The following is a 17,688-nucleotide window of genomic DNA, read 5'->3' on the forward strand; positions in this document are numbered from 1 at the left end:
GAGTAGAACAGCCTGCATTCGAGTAGGCATGTTTCGGCAGCAGGAAACGTAGAGGGATGTTTGCATGCATTTTCTATAGAACACCTTTATCGAAAGTACCATATAAGAGAAGTCACAATATCTCTCAGCATTTTGTGTCCATTTACTTAAAACTTTGTGACAGTATTTATGGTAAGACTAGGTATATTATATTCTCCCTTCATCCATATTATCTTACAACCTTTCATCCCCATCTTCTTGATTATCCAAAGGAGAAGAAAGGTGAGTAAAATAAACAAAATCAAGAAGTCATTGCAATAGCAATAAATTACGATAAGACTGCTCAAGCATGTCATCACTATTTCACAGCAAACTGTTGACTGACTAACACATGTCCACTGTTGAGTTTCAATGACGGATGATAATAATTCATGCATTATTTTGACTTTTAATTACAAAGAGGACTGAATCAGTGATGCTTATTACGGAAGGGATTTTAAGGTGCAAAATTATGGTTGGTAAAGTGGGAAAAAAAATTCTGAAAATGTTTTCAAAAAAGTGCAAAAAAAAGGTACTGATAAAATGATTTTATTCAATGCTCTCTTTTTCTGTTCCTTCTGCATATAATCATATCTTAAAATACATATCTCAAATGATTGGTATGAAAACAGCTATATTTTTGGAAAGGTGCTGCACCTTAAAATCCATTCCCAACTTATTATTACAAAAAGGCAGAAAAGTACGTTCTATGTTAAATTAAAGTAAATGTAAGAAACTCAAAGGGAAAATGGTTGCCAAATTTCTTAGCTATTGTCCGAATGTTGTACCAGGTTATTGAAATGTTCGGGGAGGGTTCTATTTTCAGAGGGGATTTCTCCCCTCCCTGACCCACCTCCTGAATTCATCAATGTCCCGAATTCCCTAGAGCCTCGCGTCCGTTCAGTACTTGAAATATAATTCTCTCCACAGCGCCAAATATATTTTCCAAAATCTTGTCCGGTCAAGAAAGTCAGGAATAAGTAAAGAAATCAACTAGTAGGTCAAGAAGTCAATACAAAGTCAAGAATTTATACTTGTGGTTAAGAATTTTTGCTATCTATCTATCTATCAATTTACAAATATTCAACAGCTACCTGGATATTGTTTTTATTAATTTCCAACAAAGTAACAAAATAATTGCAGTAATTAGTGATCTTATTTATTTATTTATTAATGCCTTATATGTAATGGTGGAGTTAAGGCTGTACAGGGCCTTTTCTTCCACTCAACCATATACATAATACAATTATACATTAACATGCAAAACACAAAGTACACACTTACTAAAAATAATCTGAACAATAGCTTAAAAACACTTCTTAAAATGCATAACTTAGAACACTTTGTGCAACAACCTACAAAAGTTACCAAACATACAGAAACTGTCCTTGACCAAGTATTCATAAACCATGAACTATGCAAATGTGAATGGATTCATGAATGTCTGAAATGGGACACACATATAGATCACCATTGAATAAAACTAGGCATAACTATACTTGCTATTAGAATGCTGAAATCAACATCAAGTTGAGAAACATGCTGTATTTCAGCATGCTTCAGTCACTATTAACATGTGGTATAATATTCTGGGGTAATGACACTTACAGTAGTAAAATTTCCCTACCATTAAATTGATGCCATGTGCCGTAAGCACCTTAAAATTAGTCAAGAAAACAGTTACAGCATGTACCTTCTTTCATAATCCAAATTTTCGGATTGACCTTGATCCTTCTTCAGAGCTGAAAATATTATGAGCAAGAACATGATAAAAGGTTAGGACATGGATTCAAATGGTTAAAGCTTGATCCACGATTGCATCGATAGAATGGTCAGCCCTTTCCTATTTTTACATGGAGTGAGATCAATAGTTTCATACACACATAAATGGACACAAAGTTCAAACAAAATATATTTACTTATTACCTTCCCCCTCCACAGAGCAACATATAATATCATTTTTTCCAGATAGTTGGTAATCCCCTTCCACAATTCCAGCAACAGAATGATTAAAATTGTCTTTGAAAATAACTTCTCCTGTTCGGTTATGCCTGGCATCAACTTTCCCATTTGTCCATCCAGTTATAAGCTCCTCAACACCATCACCATCTATATCAAAGCTATGAATTGTTACTGCTTGATTCTTGGACTGAAAGTAAAAGTAAAAATAAATAAATAAATATATAAAAGCACAGAAATAGACTGAATAAGAGAGCCAGAAGGGTGGATAAACAAAAATGTGTAAAGTAGGAGACAGTATACACTTACGGCACACAGGCAAAAGAAGTGATATGCAACAGACATTGACAAGAAAGTACATTGGCCAGTGGTGGCTAGATTGAGTCTGGGGGGCATAGTGACATGCATGTCTGATATGTAGGCTCTTCCACATTGCCTGCAAAAGGAAGTATCTGTGGACGGTGGTAATAGGTGGATCATAGCCTGCTACGATTCTTCCAGCCTCAGCACTCAACCAGTTTGCATGTTATTCCAAGAACTTTCAATTTCTGCTGCTACCCACCTAATGGCATTGATGGCCAACTGGTCTGCTTCTACCAAGATGATTCTAAAGCAGGTGAACTTTATGATTGACAGGCTTGTGATTTAAGTATTTAGGTCTTGCAAACATTTCTGTCATTGAGGAAGCAATGCATTTTAACATAATTGAAATGAAGAATCTGCAAATAAGTTCACTTTCGTCTTCAGAATGATCACTATTTGTGGAAGAGAACAACACATTGCACTGTCTCAAAGCTGGCAGTAGGCTCTATATTTTCTTGTAGGTTTTGCTTCACACTCTGTGTAAGAGAGGCACAGCATTTTATATATATACCCACTGCAAGGTGGGTGGGTAGTTTCGAGGAGGAGAGGAAAGGTTTACTGGTTGGCTAGGTTGAGTCTGGGGGGTATAGTGGTGTGCATGCGTGCTATATAGGCCCTTTCCCATCGCCTGCGGAAAGACGTGTCAGAGTGGGGGGGGGGGGGGTAAAAGATGGAAGATCGCAACACGGAAACAGTTACTAAAGGTGGTGTTATGGCTGTTGGTATGGATGGCAACTGTGAAATCGGAGTTTTGGGTGGAGGAACGGTGATTATTGATCCTGACAAGGATCCTGATAAGGATCAATAATCACCGTTCCTCCACCCAAAACTCCGATTTCCAATTTGACGAAACTACCCACCCACCTTGCAGTAAACACTGGTGAAAGTACTTTTGTTTCCTATTGACTATTTCTAGCAACACTGACCGTAGAGATGCTACTGTCAGTATTCTGTGCCTCTACTCTATGTGACGCCAATCTATCTTTCCTCTCCATTGAAAATGAGACATATGTCACGAAATATCGAACTATTTCTCTTCGTGTGGTAATTGTTTACTGTCTCCTTCTTCGTTTGTGTTTATCCGCCCTTCTGGCACCTTTTCTCATCCTATTCCTGTGTTTTATATATATATATATATATATAAAGGTGCCAGAAGGGTGGATAAACACAAATGAAGAAGGAGACAGTAAACACTTACCACATTAAAGGAAATATCCAAACTTTCGCCCGCAGACTCAGGTGGACGTATTTTTGTTCCAAGAATCCCCCCTCCAATGCTAATCCCTCAGACATACATCCCAGTCTCCTCCAATTCTGCCCCCCTCCCCCATATGATCCCCCCGCCCTTCCCAACAACCATCCCCTTGAAAGATACATCACCTCTGTTGTCAACAACGTTTCCGACAGTTCACACCTCCAAAACTCCTCTTCCCACCACAACCTAACTCCAGCCCAGCACCAAGCCCTCTGATCCCTCTGCAACAACCTGGACATCAAAATCCTCCCTGCCGACAAAGAGTATACCACAGTAGTCATGAACTCCTCTGACTATGTGGCGGAAACCTCCCGCTAACTCTCCGATTCATCCACCTACAAGTCCACCACACACCTGGATAAAATTCGCGATTTTGTCCTCTCCTGAGGACCCCCTGAAGGCCTATCCAACTCCACCATCTCCTCACTCATACCTGACAACCCCCGCACCCCCACTTTCTACCTCCTCCCGAAAATTCACAAACCGAACTATCCCGGGAGACCCATTGTGTCCAGCTACAATTCACCCACTGAACGTATGTCAGCTTTTCTAGACTCTCACCTCCAACCCCTTGTCCAAGCCCTGCCCTCCTACCTCTGTGACACCAACCACTTCCTTGATATCATCCACAACTTAACACCTCTACCACCGAACACCATCCTCACTACAGTTGATGTCACCTCCCTCTACACCAATATTCTCCATGCCCATGGCCTCCGTGCCATGGAATCCTTCCTTAACAGCCAACCCAAACCCCACAATCCCAGCACCCACTTCCTGATACAACTAGCCAACCTTGTACTTACTTGCAACAACTTCTACTTTGGTGACCAACATTACCTGCAGATACGCGGCACAGCTATGGGTACCCGTATGGCCCCCCTCTTATGCCAACCTGTTCATGGGCAGGCTGGAACAGGAATTCCTGGACTCCCAACAACTGAAACCACTCCTCCCGCTAAGATTTATAGATTACATTTTCCTCCTCTGGACACATGGCGACACACACTACATTCCTAAACCAATTCAACAACTTCACTACCCTCAAATTCACCTGGTTCCACTCCAAAGACCAAGTGACCTTCCTAGATGTGGACATCCACATTGCGGGAGACCACTTGGAAACTTCCATACACATCAAACCGACCAACCACCTCCAGTATCTCCACTATTCCAGCTCACACCTCTACCACACCAAAAAAGCCATCCCTTTTTCCCTAGCTCTCAGAGGACAACGCCTCAACTAATCCCCCTCATTCTGCCAAAACTACAACCTATGCCTGCACCAAACCCTAACCAACCATGGCTACCCCTCCAACCTCATCAACAAACAGATCACAAGGGCCACCTCCCACAACTGCACCAAACAACCCAAAACCAATCCCCCTGCTCTTATCACCCAATACCAACCCCACATCATGAAATTAAAGACATACCCTCCACTCCCTCCTCCCCATCCTGCACAGTGACCCCGACACCAGGGACATCTTTCGGGATAAACCAAGGGTCATCTTCTGTCACCCCCCAACCTCAAGAACATCTTGGTCCAAAACACTCCCACCCCTTCCACACCACTCCCCCCAGCTCACAGGTGCAACAAACCCAGTTGCAAGACCTGCCCCATACTCATCACCTCCCCCCCTGATCCCCACAGCCGAAGGTGAGTTCACCCTTCACCCCACGGGCACCTGCCACTCATCCAACCTGATTTACACTCTCATCTGCCAAATCTGCGGCAACTTCTACCTGGGCGAAACTTCCACCCCCTTGAACCTAAGAATCAATAATCACCATTCCTCAACCCAAAACTCTGATTTCACAGTTGCCATCCACACCAACAGCCATAATACCACCTTCAACAACTGTTTCCGTGTTGCCATAATCCATCTTTTACCCCCCACTCAGACACGTCTTTCCGCAGGCAATGGGAAAGGGCCTATATATCAGGCATGCACACCACTATACCCCCCGGACTTAACCTAGCCAACCAATAACCTTTTCCCTTATTCCCTGAAACCACCCACCCTATGCAGTAAACACTGGTGAAAGTACCTTACATTTGTTTCATATCGTCTTTCTCTGGCAACATTGTACCAACGCTACAGTTAGTATTCTATTCTCCTACTCTTCATCATTCTGTGAACCTTTCTTCTTCATTGAAAATGTGGCCTAGGCTATGAAATATCAAACTTTTTCCTTTAAAGTGGTAAGTGTTTACGGGGGGTATAGTGGCGTGCATGCCTGATATATAGGCCCTTTCCCATCGCCTGCGTACAGACATGTCTGTGTGTGTGTGGGGGGGGGGTAAAAGATGGATAATGGCAACACGGAAGCAGTTGTTGAAGGTGGTAATATGGCTGTTGGTGTGGATAGCAACTGTGAAATCAGAGTTTTGGGTGGATGAATGGTGATTATTGATCCTAAGGATCCTATACCCCCTGGACTCAACCTAGCCAACCATTAACCCTTTCCCCTCTTCCCAAAACCACCCACCCACCATGCAGTACACACTGGTGAAAGTAACTTTTTTTTCTATCTACCGTTTCTGGCAACACTGACGGTAGTGACGCTGCCGTCAGTATTCTGTGTCTCTACTCTTCGTAACCACGATCTCTTTCTTCTCCGTTGAAAATGCGACCTGGGTTGCAAAATATCAAACATTTTCTTTTTGTGTGGTATATATATTAACTGTCCATGAAACACCAATATAGCTGGGCGATGGATAGATATGACCGATGTACCATTACGGTCTTGCTTCAAACTTCCCCCAAGATTTTTTTTACTCTCTGAGAAATGACACAGCCGTCTCTCTAACAAACCAGCATTCTTTCCCACAAAGCCAGGTGTGAGCTTAATCAACAAACTCACTCTCTGACATGGAAACCAGTGTGGTCCCACAATGAACTCCAATCTTCAACCAGTCTACATTTCGCTCCTGTCACCATAAAAATTCATAAGCTACATTTGGTCGAAATTGGGAAATGCAGATGGCCAACAGAGACGTGCCATTACTACATCGTTCCGGGCCTTTAATTTTTAAATGTCCTGACAACTTCAGCTGGAACCATCGCTCGCTTTCAGTGTAGACCTGCAAGACAATGAATCCTCTGTTCCAGTGATGTGAGCCAACTGCTCCGGCGTAAACAAAAAGCAATCTCAGCACATAGCATGACCTGGACTGACGTCGTAAATTCCAGAGCCGATCCAGCAAGTCTGACAGTTCAGTGACAAGAGTAAAAAGTGCAGAAAGTTGAACTCTGACCTTGCTCCAGAATATATCTTTGTGCAAGTGAAGTTAAGACAGCCAGGAAATGCATAAACAAACTGGAACGTCAGAAGTGATATGCTCGCAGCAATTTACAGCAGGCCTAAATTAATTAGAACCAAATACTTTTAACTCCCCAAACCACCCCAAGGCCAAAGAGTTGATGTGTTTTCGTGTGACGCTCTGAAAAACCCCTTGTTCCCCAGTGTAAACACGCAGGGATGGGACTAAAACACAACAATCAATAGGAAGGAAGGACGGTCCCCTGGTGCATGGAGAACAAGAAGTTTGGGGTGTGGAAGACGGTGTCCGACACACACAGTTCCCGTGCAGCACTTCGACCTTCTAGTAAGGGAAAGTTTTCTTTCTCACAAAACACTTCCGCTACAGCATTCTTATTGATTAGAGGAAGAAAGATTTCTCTCATCGCTCGACCAAGTTTCAGACATGTGAATCAGAGTTAGTTTGTGTACTGTGCTTTATAGTCAGATCTTTAAACTCATTGAGAAAAGGTGCATCAGTAGCGGCAATACGAACATAAGGTATGAACTAGTGTTTTGTGTGCAAAGTTGGCCATTTGCGGCCTATGTTAGACTTGTGTTTTGACCCTGTGCACTCTGGGTAAGTGATGTTCGCTTGTTGTGAAGGCAAGTGGAGAAGGGACAGTGAGTCGTTGTAAGTATGTCAGCAATACATTAAATGTTTTCTCTTACACAGTGTCTTGATTCTTTCATTTGTTACAATCAAATTAATTACTTACTTGGCTTGTGATCAAAGACCGATAGTGAGAGAATGTAAACGTTTTTGACCATTGGCCAACTTCTGGGCCGTAATCTTCAACACTGCACCCCATGTTTTGAATTTGTTTTGATACATTTAATTTCAGATTTTATTGTGTAGTGAACATCCATGCCTGGTGTACACTGGATTCGAACCCCACATTATCATTTATATAGTGAATCAATCGATTTTTGTCACTGTTATACATTAGATCCATACAAATGTCGAACTACAGGTTGAGGTATATATTTGTGCATTGCATTTGGAGCAAGACATATTTTTTATAACTTTTTCGTTACAAATCCAGCAACATAAACAAGGGAAGATAGTTGTATCAATTTCTGCCAAGAAGCTCAAAAGAAAGCGAACAATAAATAAATTAATTAAAATAAAATAAAAATGTAATAAAGTGATTATACTTTGAATAACAAAACGAAAATAACTCATCTATGTACTAAATGATTATGACATATGGTCATATCTATTGGGGGCAACGAGGGGCATTCTCCATGGAAAACTAGTCGTAAAAATGTCATATGGTTCATTGTGTTTTTTACATGAAAAGTAAAATAAATGTTATTCCCTTTTCAAACAATTCAAAATAAAGCACTGACACAATATCGAATCATTGTTTGTCCCCCCTCAACGAAAGAGTGTTATTTGTCCTGCTGGAAAATAATTGTCCCTCCCCTTCATGGAAAAATAAGTTTCGTTCACATAAGGATACCTTAGGGCAGGGGTTCCCAAACTTTCTTGTTTCATGGTGCCCATAGTGTTTCAAGATTTTCCTGCGGTGCCCAAGTCAGAATGTAAGCCTATCTAACACTTGCAATGCTCAGTGTGGTTAGTTTGCTTGCCTTAAGTTAAAAAATTAAACACATATTTCAATTCAGAAACATCTTATGTGTAAAAAGTACTTAATAAGCCCATATTTGGAACAATCATAGCATTTCAGTGAAAATATTGGAACATTTCATGGTGCTCCTTTAAGCTAGCCACGGCACCCCAGGACACTGCAGTGCACACTTTGGAAACCACTGCCTTAGGGTATTCAGTTAGAGCTTGACACATTCTCAATCTCGGGTATAGTGGAAGTGATGTGATCAGCACCATACACAGGCGGCATTTATTCACCCAGGGCTTCCATTAGGTAACAACTGATGTGAACCTGGGTGAGACCCAAACCTTCTTATGCAGGAACACACCCGAGATGATCACACAGGGAATCGAACAGGGTACCTCACATGGAAGTTTGAAGTCATAACTACTGGACCACCGTGGTTCCTTCTTCCATAATTAAAGTATACGAAATTCATGGCAAGGCAAAATAATTCTCTTACTTTAAAAAAGAATACACAATAATAGCAGAATATAAGTGGCAAAAACTTTTCAAGGTTTATTTGGCATGCTATAAAAACACGGGTAATTATTGGTTAGTCAACTTCCAGTGGCAAGAGTTGGATACAAATATTCGAAGTTTATTTCGAAACAAATTCCAGGTTAACAGGACTATTCATTCATTCATTCAAGCCGGCCTCCATGGCAGAGTGGTTAGCACAGCATGCTACAATGCTAGAGGTCCTGGGTTTAAATCCTGGCCTGGGCATGGGTGTTTTGAGAGTCCCTTCATCAATTTCATCACATCATCACTCATCCTCATCTTTGAAATTAGCCAAAAGTGAAAAGTGAAGTAAAATAAACAAAACCAAGAAATCAATCAATTAATTCATTCATGCATGCATGCAGCATTTCACCACTACTTTGGAAGTTAAACTAGTGTTTCTAAATAGCTCACTTTCTACAGGTGTTCTTATTTCAACTTGCATTAAGAGAAGTTCAACTTTATCACTTTGTAACAATAGTAAGCATAACTTTGAACATACACAACATAACAATTGAACATCCATTCACTACCAGCATAAAGACACACAGGTGCTCATGAAAACTCCGCTCAGCACCAGTCGGCGTCGAGTGCCTCTAGCGGAGAAATATGGAGTTTCAGCAAGCACACAAAATCGTATTTGCGATGGCGAAGCACCGAGGCTGGAAGGATCGTAGCAGGCTATGAGGTGGATAATAGCCCCACAGAAACAGTCTTTAAAGGTGGTGTTATGGCTGTTGGTGTGGGTGGCAACAGTGAGGTCAGTGTTTAGTTGAAGAAAGGTGGTTATTAATTATGGGGTTCAGTTGGGTAGAAGATTCCCCAAAGTAAAGTCACAACAGATCTGGCAGGTAAGGGTGGAGGAGTGGTAGATGTCTCTTCGATGAGGGGTGAACTTGCCAGCAGCAGTGGGGTCTGGAGGGTGGCAGAGACGATGAGTGTGGGGCAGGTCTTCCACCTGGGTTTGCTGCACTTGTGGGCTGGGGGGGGGGAGTCAGAGGAGTCCTTGTATTTTGGACCAAGTTATTTTTGAGGTTGAGAAGGTGACAGGTGACCCTGTGTTTGTCCTGAAAGATGTTCCTGATTGGACCACTGTGAAGGAAGGAGAGAGTGAAGGGTGTATTTGATCTTCATGATGTGAGGGTGGTGTTGGGTGATAAATTCCAGGGGGGGGGGTTGGAGGGTTCGGACTGTTTAGTCAGGGTCTGGAAGGTGGCTCTGCTGAATTGTTTGTTCCACAACAACAAACCACACAGTCCCAACACCCACTTCCTGATTCAACTTACCAAACTTATACTCACCTGCAACAACTTCCACTTTGGAAACCAGTACTTCCTACAAATATGTGGCATAGCCATGGGCACCAAAATCTACCCATTCTATGCTTTCCTGTTCATGGGCAGGCTTGAACAACATTTCCTAGACTCCCAATAACAGAAACCACTCCTTCAGCTAAGATTCATTTACAGCATTTTTCTCCTCTGGACACATGGCAAACTCTCCCTCACAACCTTCCTAAACCAACTCATGACTTCACCACTCTCACATTCACCTGGTTCCCCTCTAAGTAACTTTCCTAGATGTGGATGTCCATATTTTGATAAATTATTTGGAAACCTCCATACACATCAAACCCAACAACCACCTACAATTTATTCACTACTTCTGCTCTCACCCTTACCACACCATGAAAGGCAGCCCCTTCTCCCTGGGCCTCAGAGGCCAATGCCTCAATTCATCCCCCTCATCCCACCAAAATTACAACCTACACCTGCACCAAGCCCTAATCAATTGTAGCTAAGACCCTCCTCCCCCCGCATCAACGAACAAATCATACCACACCTGGACCAAACAATCCAAAATCAAACCCACTGCATTGATCACCCAATACCACCCTAACCTCCAGATCAAAATACACCATTCACTCCCTCCTTCCAATGATCCTGGCACCACGAACATCTTTCGGGACAAACTCAGGTTCATATTCCATCGCCCCCTACCTCAAAAACATCTAGGTCCAAAATACACCGACCCCCTTCCCAAACAGCTCACAGGTGCAATAAACCTAGGTGCATGACTTGCCCCACACTCATTGATTGATTGATTGATTTATTTGATGTTTTAAGTCCACTTTTGTTTTAAGTCCACTTTATGCACAGCAAGGCTAATCGGGACTAGACCTACAGTTTTTAAAGTGGGATCCGAACCACTATGTGCCACCACCGGGTATCGAACCTGGGACCCCTTGATTACAAGGCAATGATGCTACCACTGCGCCATCGGGGGCCCCACACTCATAACCTACCCCACCCACCAATGCTCAGAAGTTCACCCTTCAACCAAAGAGCACCTGCCATTCCTTAAACCTTATATACACCCGAAATCTGTGGTGACTTCTAGCTCCCTGAACCTCAAAATTAATAATATTCTTTAACCCAACACTCTGACCTCACTGTTGCCACCCACACCAACAGCCATAACACCACCCTTCATGACTATTTCCATGGGGCTATTTTCCACCTATTACCCCAATCCACAGACACCTCTTCCTGCAGACGATGGGAAAGGGCCTACATATCAGACGTGCACACCACTACACCCCCTCCAGACTCAACCTAGCCACACGATAATTGTCCCCCCCCCTCTTTCCTGAGCTTTACCCACCACAAACCATGCAGTAAACACTGACCAAAGTACTTTCTTGTCAACACCTGTTACCTATCACTTTTTTCTGGCTACACTGCAGTACCACGATGCCATCTCCTTTTCCTTGATGAGCATGCAGCCAGGCTGTGAAATATCAACCTCTTTACTTTTATCCACTAGATACATATATTTGAATATGTGCAAATTATCAAAAAAATTGTATCCTAAAATTATTACTATGGAGTAATTTGAAGTTTATCACCTGCAGAAATAGTGCGAATAGGCAACATCAAAAAGTGCTGTTTTAGTGGAATATAATCAAAGCTACAAACAATGGAAGACTACACACAGACTTGAGTGCAAGGTAATGTGGACAGGCAATTATGATGTCTATGAAATCAAATGCAGACTGGCTGATTTTAGAAGTTATGTTAGCAAGTCGAGCACATGGGTTGTCTTTTAGGAATTAATAATATGCTACACTCTTTTTTAGCTTTTATTTGTATATGTTGCTAAATTTAAATGCATACTAAAATTTTGATGCCTTATGCAACAACAATTTTGTATCTTGAAGTACCAAGTGTTACCCTTAGAGTATTTTGAAACCTGCAGCAAAAAACTCTCATTATAATAGTTTAATTTTATTTGCCTATTAACTGACCTCAGTGGTTCGCACAGCATGCTATGACACCAGGGATCCTAGTTTGAATCCCAGCCTGGGCATGGGTGTTCTTTGTGAGTGTCCCGTCATGAATTTCATCATCATCACAATCAGCCAAAAGTGGCAGAAAAGTGATATATAATAACCTACTTCACATTCAATCAATTGTCTATTAATCTGAGGTTGACCCCATTATCTTGCCTCTGAAAGTTCTGGGTGCCAGTTGTAACTGGTTTTAGAATGTTCTGTTGTTTTTGTTAGAAGTAGCAATTTTTCTTAGGAGTGAAGGGTAGGGTGGAGAGAATCTTCGGCATTCCCTGTTAATCTGCACTCTGCAGGGTAGTAAGATCATAAAGCACTGTTAGAATATTTGTATGAAAAATTGAAGTTGCTGCATTATTAAACAGAATACTTGAACAAGTAGAAAGAAAATGAACACCATACAGTTTGTGTACAAAATATTCTTACTTTTATCCTCCACCATCGTTGCATCTTTTCGTACACACCAACAGTCCCATTTGCCAGAGCATAACCAAATTTGTTACTTCCTACTGGAGTCAGAGCTGTGACAGCTTCAGTTTCTGTGATTTCACTGATCATGTCATCTTCCTTGAATATCCGTATATCATAATCCTCTGAACCTACAATCAGCTGTCATAAGAAGAAAATTATTTGAATTATGTTAGTTATTTTATAAATATATGTATACACCCATATGAAAAGCAGTGCATGTATATTGTAAAATATGTATAGTACAATTATAAATGTTCTTATTAAATACACACATTATCATCATGCATATGTTCCTATGTGATAGAGATGCTTGAATTTTTAATCACACACAATTCTTATGTGTTTCAAAAATTCTCTCTATGTGCCGTTATGTGAATGGCAATATGATAGGGAGAAACAGGAATATACTAATAGGCCTCCAATCTTGTGCACATGCAAATATTTGTTTCATGCTTATTTTAAGACTTTACTGTTTGGTACAATAGGTGCACGGAACTTGAAGTAATTATCACTGTTTGGAAAGTTATAACCCGTGAGGGCCATGGCCTACCTAACAACTGTTGGCCTCACTCCCACCTGTTGAGGTGGGAAATCATTCAACCAGTTACGGGGTGACATGTGGACAGCATGGCAAACCTCAGTCATCATTGTAGATTTCCATGACCAGGTTATGCTACTTATTTGTAGCTCCCCAATTTCTTCACAATGGTGGGTGGCCACTGGTCAAATACACAGGCCAAAATCTCAGGAGAAAAGTTGCTACACTGCCCCCATGTGACGATTTTTCATCGCAAACAAATATTTAAAGTTGAAAATACTTCACAACTGTTCGCTGCTCCGCTCAGATCATAGTTGTGTATGCGTGCATCTTTTGGTTTAGACTTCTGCCTTTTCACGTAAGGTAGCCGCACCATACCTTTGCACACAACAACTATTCTCCCGCAACGTCGACAGATAACAACGACTCTCGGTTGTGAACGCTTCACTCTCACATTCACCTAGAAGCACGACCCACTCCTTCAGTTACCACGATTGCATTAGACTACATTTCTGATCTACTACGAGACTATGTGGACACAACCCCTTTTATGCCTCGGTCTTATGCTTGTAGTTAGTTTTGACTTAGCAAGCAAATTGTAATTCTATGTATTAACGTTGTTCTTCGTTACGCGTGTTTTGATACGAAGTAGTGCAGCGAGAGAACCTTTAATTGTGGGTATGTGGTAGAGAATTTGTGCAACATCGCTGTGTGTTACATAAAGGGGGCATGTTACGCAAGCTGAATAGGACTTTACGTTGTACTCCCTTTGTTTCAAGAAGCTAAGAGAAGAATACCAGTGTACGTAGAAGCAACAAGAACATCAAATTCTTCACATTGGTATGGTGTTTGATGGGTACTGCCGGAATGAACTGAATGATGAGATTGGACCATATTACCAATATAAGAAGCAAAAACGAGGTGGTTATTGTATGAGTGCCAATCTGACCAAGGAAAGTCAAAGGAATTACTCAGAAACAACAGGTATGTGCGATTACGGCAAACAAATAGTGACATTCGAAAAGTGGCCTATACGAGAAGCGAGTACTTGATCGTGAATGAACGTTAAAAGTCATAAAAATAATACGGGGTAGAAAATCTTGATCATTAATAAACCAGAATAATTATTATTCAAACTAGAATGATTAGCAATCACTTGTGGCATATTCTTGTGGTAAAAATTGTGGATTGTACAAGAACTAAGTCGTACAATTGAATCTTGCATATGTTTGACACGCTAAAAGGAAATTTTCTCAACATTGTAAAAAAGAGCATTAAACCTTCCCATAAGTCTTTTACCATTGATATGTGTCCTAAATAGACCTTAATTAAAGAGTGTCTACACGCGCGATATTTTCGCCAATTTTGTTTCAAAAGTAGGAAGTAGTAAAAAATAGTACCTACTGGAGCATGTAGAATCAAGTTGTTATAAATTGATTTGTACCAAAGATAATTGAATCCTGCGCAGGCGCAAGAATTGCTTAGCTTTAAATATACCTAAAATAAATTATTGTTTGTTCCAAATTGTGCAAGGAATATTTATATATGTATAACGATGAATGATGAATACTACACTTGAAGCATCCGAAATCTGTCTTCAAGTTAACAAAAACAATGACTACCTTCAATTGTATGGGGTAGATGACGATGAGAAAGATATAATAAATTGTTATTGTTCAAAGTTACATCTTGTGGAGGTCTTTCCTTGATTAATGTTAAATGCAAGTACCCTCTTTAGTATATGCATTGTGTTTGGTAAAAACGAGTGTGAGAGATTATTTATAAATTGTGTATATTTTCTCGTATGTTTTGTGGGGCGGATATATGTACTCTTGGATTGATTGGATTTGTATCCTAAGGCGATTTGGCAATTTGAATTATTATTTGTCATTGCAAGTGATCCCAAGCAAAGGGATAGAAGTGAACGCATTACCCTGCGTCCAATACTTCTAAACTAAATACTTTATACATTGCTTGGTCGAGGAGTTTATCCACAGCCTTTAGTCACAACTTCCATTTTTCTATACTCCCATAAACGACCCAAGTCAATGCTATAAAAGTTCCTGGCAGCAATCACTTGGTTGTTGGTATTTTGTTTTGAAATTAAAATTTGTTCAAATCTAAAACCTATCACTAAAGTGAATTACAGTAGCGCTCAAATAGTTTTTCTTCCTTTTTTTTATATTTTTATGCCTAAAAAAATTTTTAACCACCTTATTCCCCTTTTGGATATCAAATCGAGCAGTATAATGTCACTATCAGAACATCAACATATAGTGAACCCCCCTTCCATATTTCCATTGCAACCAGTTTTCATGCCTCCTACACCATTTGTGACCCCACCACCCCTAGGAACAAGGAATGAATTATTTTTACCCCCTGATCATTCTTGTATGACCAATAACATTAGATATTCTGTTGCATTAGATCTCTTAAAACAACTTCCTGCTACTGATGGTTCAGATCCCCAATTACTTTTCAGATCTTTGCTAATATTACATAGAACATTTAGTCTGAATCTTTTGGATTTAGAATCCCTCTTATTAATGGCCTCTTCTTACACCGTGGGTCCCTTTTGTGAGGTTTGGTATCAGGGACTCTTGAAAAAGTTTCCATGGCCTTTATTTACTCACGTTATATGGCATAGATTGGTTTCACCATCTAATATTCGTTTATAACTCCATTAAGCCTTGTTTCCATGATTATGAAAAACTAAATATGCTGACCAAGGCAGTAATTTATTTTATTAAAAACATAAACTAACGTAACGTTTCAACCTTCTAGCAAGGTCTTCTTCAGACTCTGTATCAAGTACAAAAGCCTTGCTAGAAGGTTGAAACGTTACGTTAGTTTATGTTTTTAATAAAATAAATTACTGCCTTGGTCAGCATATTTAGTTTTTCCTAATATTCGTTTCTAAACATTTAACACGAGAACAGCACCCTCTTGAGTTTCTATCTCACTATATACATGAAACTTATGATGCCTTTCAGATGCTTCCAATTGATTGGTCACAAAGTAATCTTTTGTATTCCCTTTTTAATGGCCTACAGTATTCATCGTGTTTGCATCTTATGCGTTTTAACCATCCCACAACTATTACAGAATTTATACTTATTGCACGGCAAATTTGGACTATGGAATTGCATTCCTCTATAAAACCCTCCATGACAATGATTTTCCCCACAGCAGAATAATTCTTCTCCTCCACCTCATTTTGAAATGGATACATTTTCCACTCCAGATAATTTATTTGAGAAGCCAATGCAAGAGAATTATAAATCTTCTTCAATTATACAGATACCACCTTATGGGTCCCACCTTCACTTCCTCCTCTTCAGTTATTCAACCCTCTTTACTTGCTAGTGTCACACATATTGAAGACTCTAAATGAAAAATCTGTTCCTATTGTTCAGGCTCTCTTGAATAACATCCTCACTCGTAAACTTTTAGATTGCTTTTTTTAAACTTTTATCCACTTTGCGTTCCAAATCTCCTATTTTACCAGATAGTGTTCAAAAATTACAAATGGTAAATAACCAATCTATATATCCGGTGGAGGCACATGGCACAGTGGTTCGGATCCCACTTTAAATCATAGGTCCAGTCCTGATTAGCTTTACTGTGCATAAAGTGGACTTAAAAACACCAACTCAAACCAAAATAAGCAATCTATACATTTGGAATCTAGAGTTTGCCTTACAGTCAAAATCCAAGCCTTATCATGAAAATCGCATTTTTGGATATTCAATTCCCTTCCTATTCCAGTAATATTGGCATTATTTCTTTTGAGAATTTAGTACTATCATTTCCTTTTGGGAATTATTCTATCCCCTTTATTCCAAAATCCATTAAAGAAACACCACCTCTTTTGGATACTCCTATTGTATCTCCTCCTCCGGCACTACCAATAGATCTTCAGGTTTTTTTTTAATAAATATGATGATGTGGTTACAGATAGAGTAGGTTCATGTACTCTTGACCCTGTGTCAATAACTGTTATCACTGACGTTCCTTTTAGATCAAAACCATTTCAATTGAATCACACACAAACAACCATTCTTCGAGATAAAATTAAAGACCTGATGGGTCATAATATTATAGAAGCCTGTCCCTCACCATATTCCTGTCCATGTTTTTTGGTTGATAAAAAGGATTGTGGCCATCCATTGGTATGCTTTAAAAAAAGAGTAATCGTTTATAGCTTATGACAATTTTCCCCAACCATGTATTGATCATATCTTTCAAAATTTACAATCTGCACGGGTATTTTTGTGTCTAGATTTATGTAAAAGCTTCCATCAGATTC

The 17,688-nt window shown here is 40.2% G+C and overlaps 1 protein-coding gene across 6 annotated transcripts in view; it reads right to left on the bottom strand.

Moving 5' to 3' along the window:
- The window catches only part of LOC145984111 (BBSome complex member BBS2-like), a 182,511-nt gene that overhangs the window by 107,972 nt on the left and 56,851 nt on the right, over positions 1–17,688 (bottom strand). For all 6 annotated transcript variants that reach the window (XM_083117541.1, XM_083117542.1, XM_083117537.1 and 3 more), the window contains 2 exons: positions 12,797–12,979; positions 1,945–2,167 (listed from right to left, as the gene is read on the bottom strand). In XM_083117541.1, the coding sequence (XP_082973667.1) occupies positions 1,945–2,167; positions 12,797–12,979 (406 nt within the window). The remainder of the gene's footprint in view (positions 1–1,944; positions 2,168–12,796; positions 12,980–17,688) is intronic.

The sequence above is a fragment of the Lepisma saccharinum genome, chromosome 2 (assembly GCF_977018435.1).
Source record: "Lepisma saccharinum chromosome 2, izLepSacc3.1, whole genome shotgun sequence".
Lineage (NCBI taxonomy): Eukaryota > Metazoa > Arthropoda > Insecta > Zygentoma > Lepismatidae > Lepisma > Lepisma saccharinum.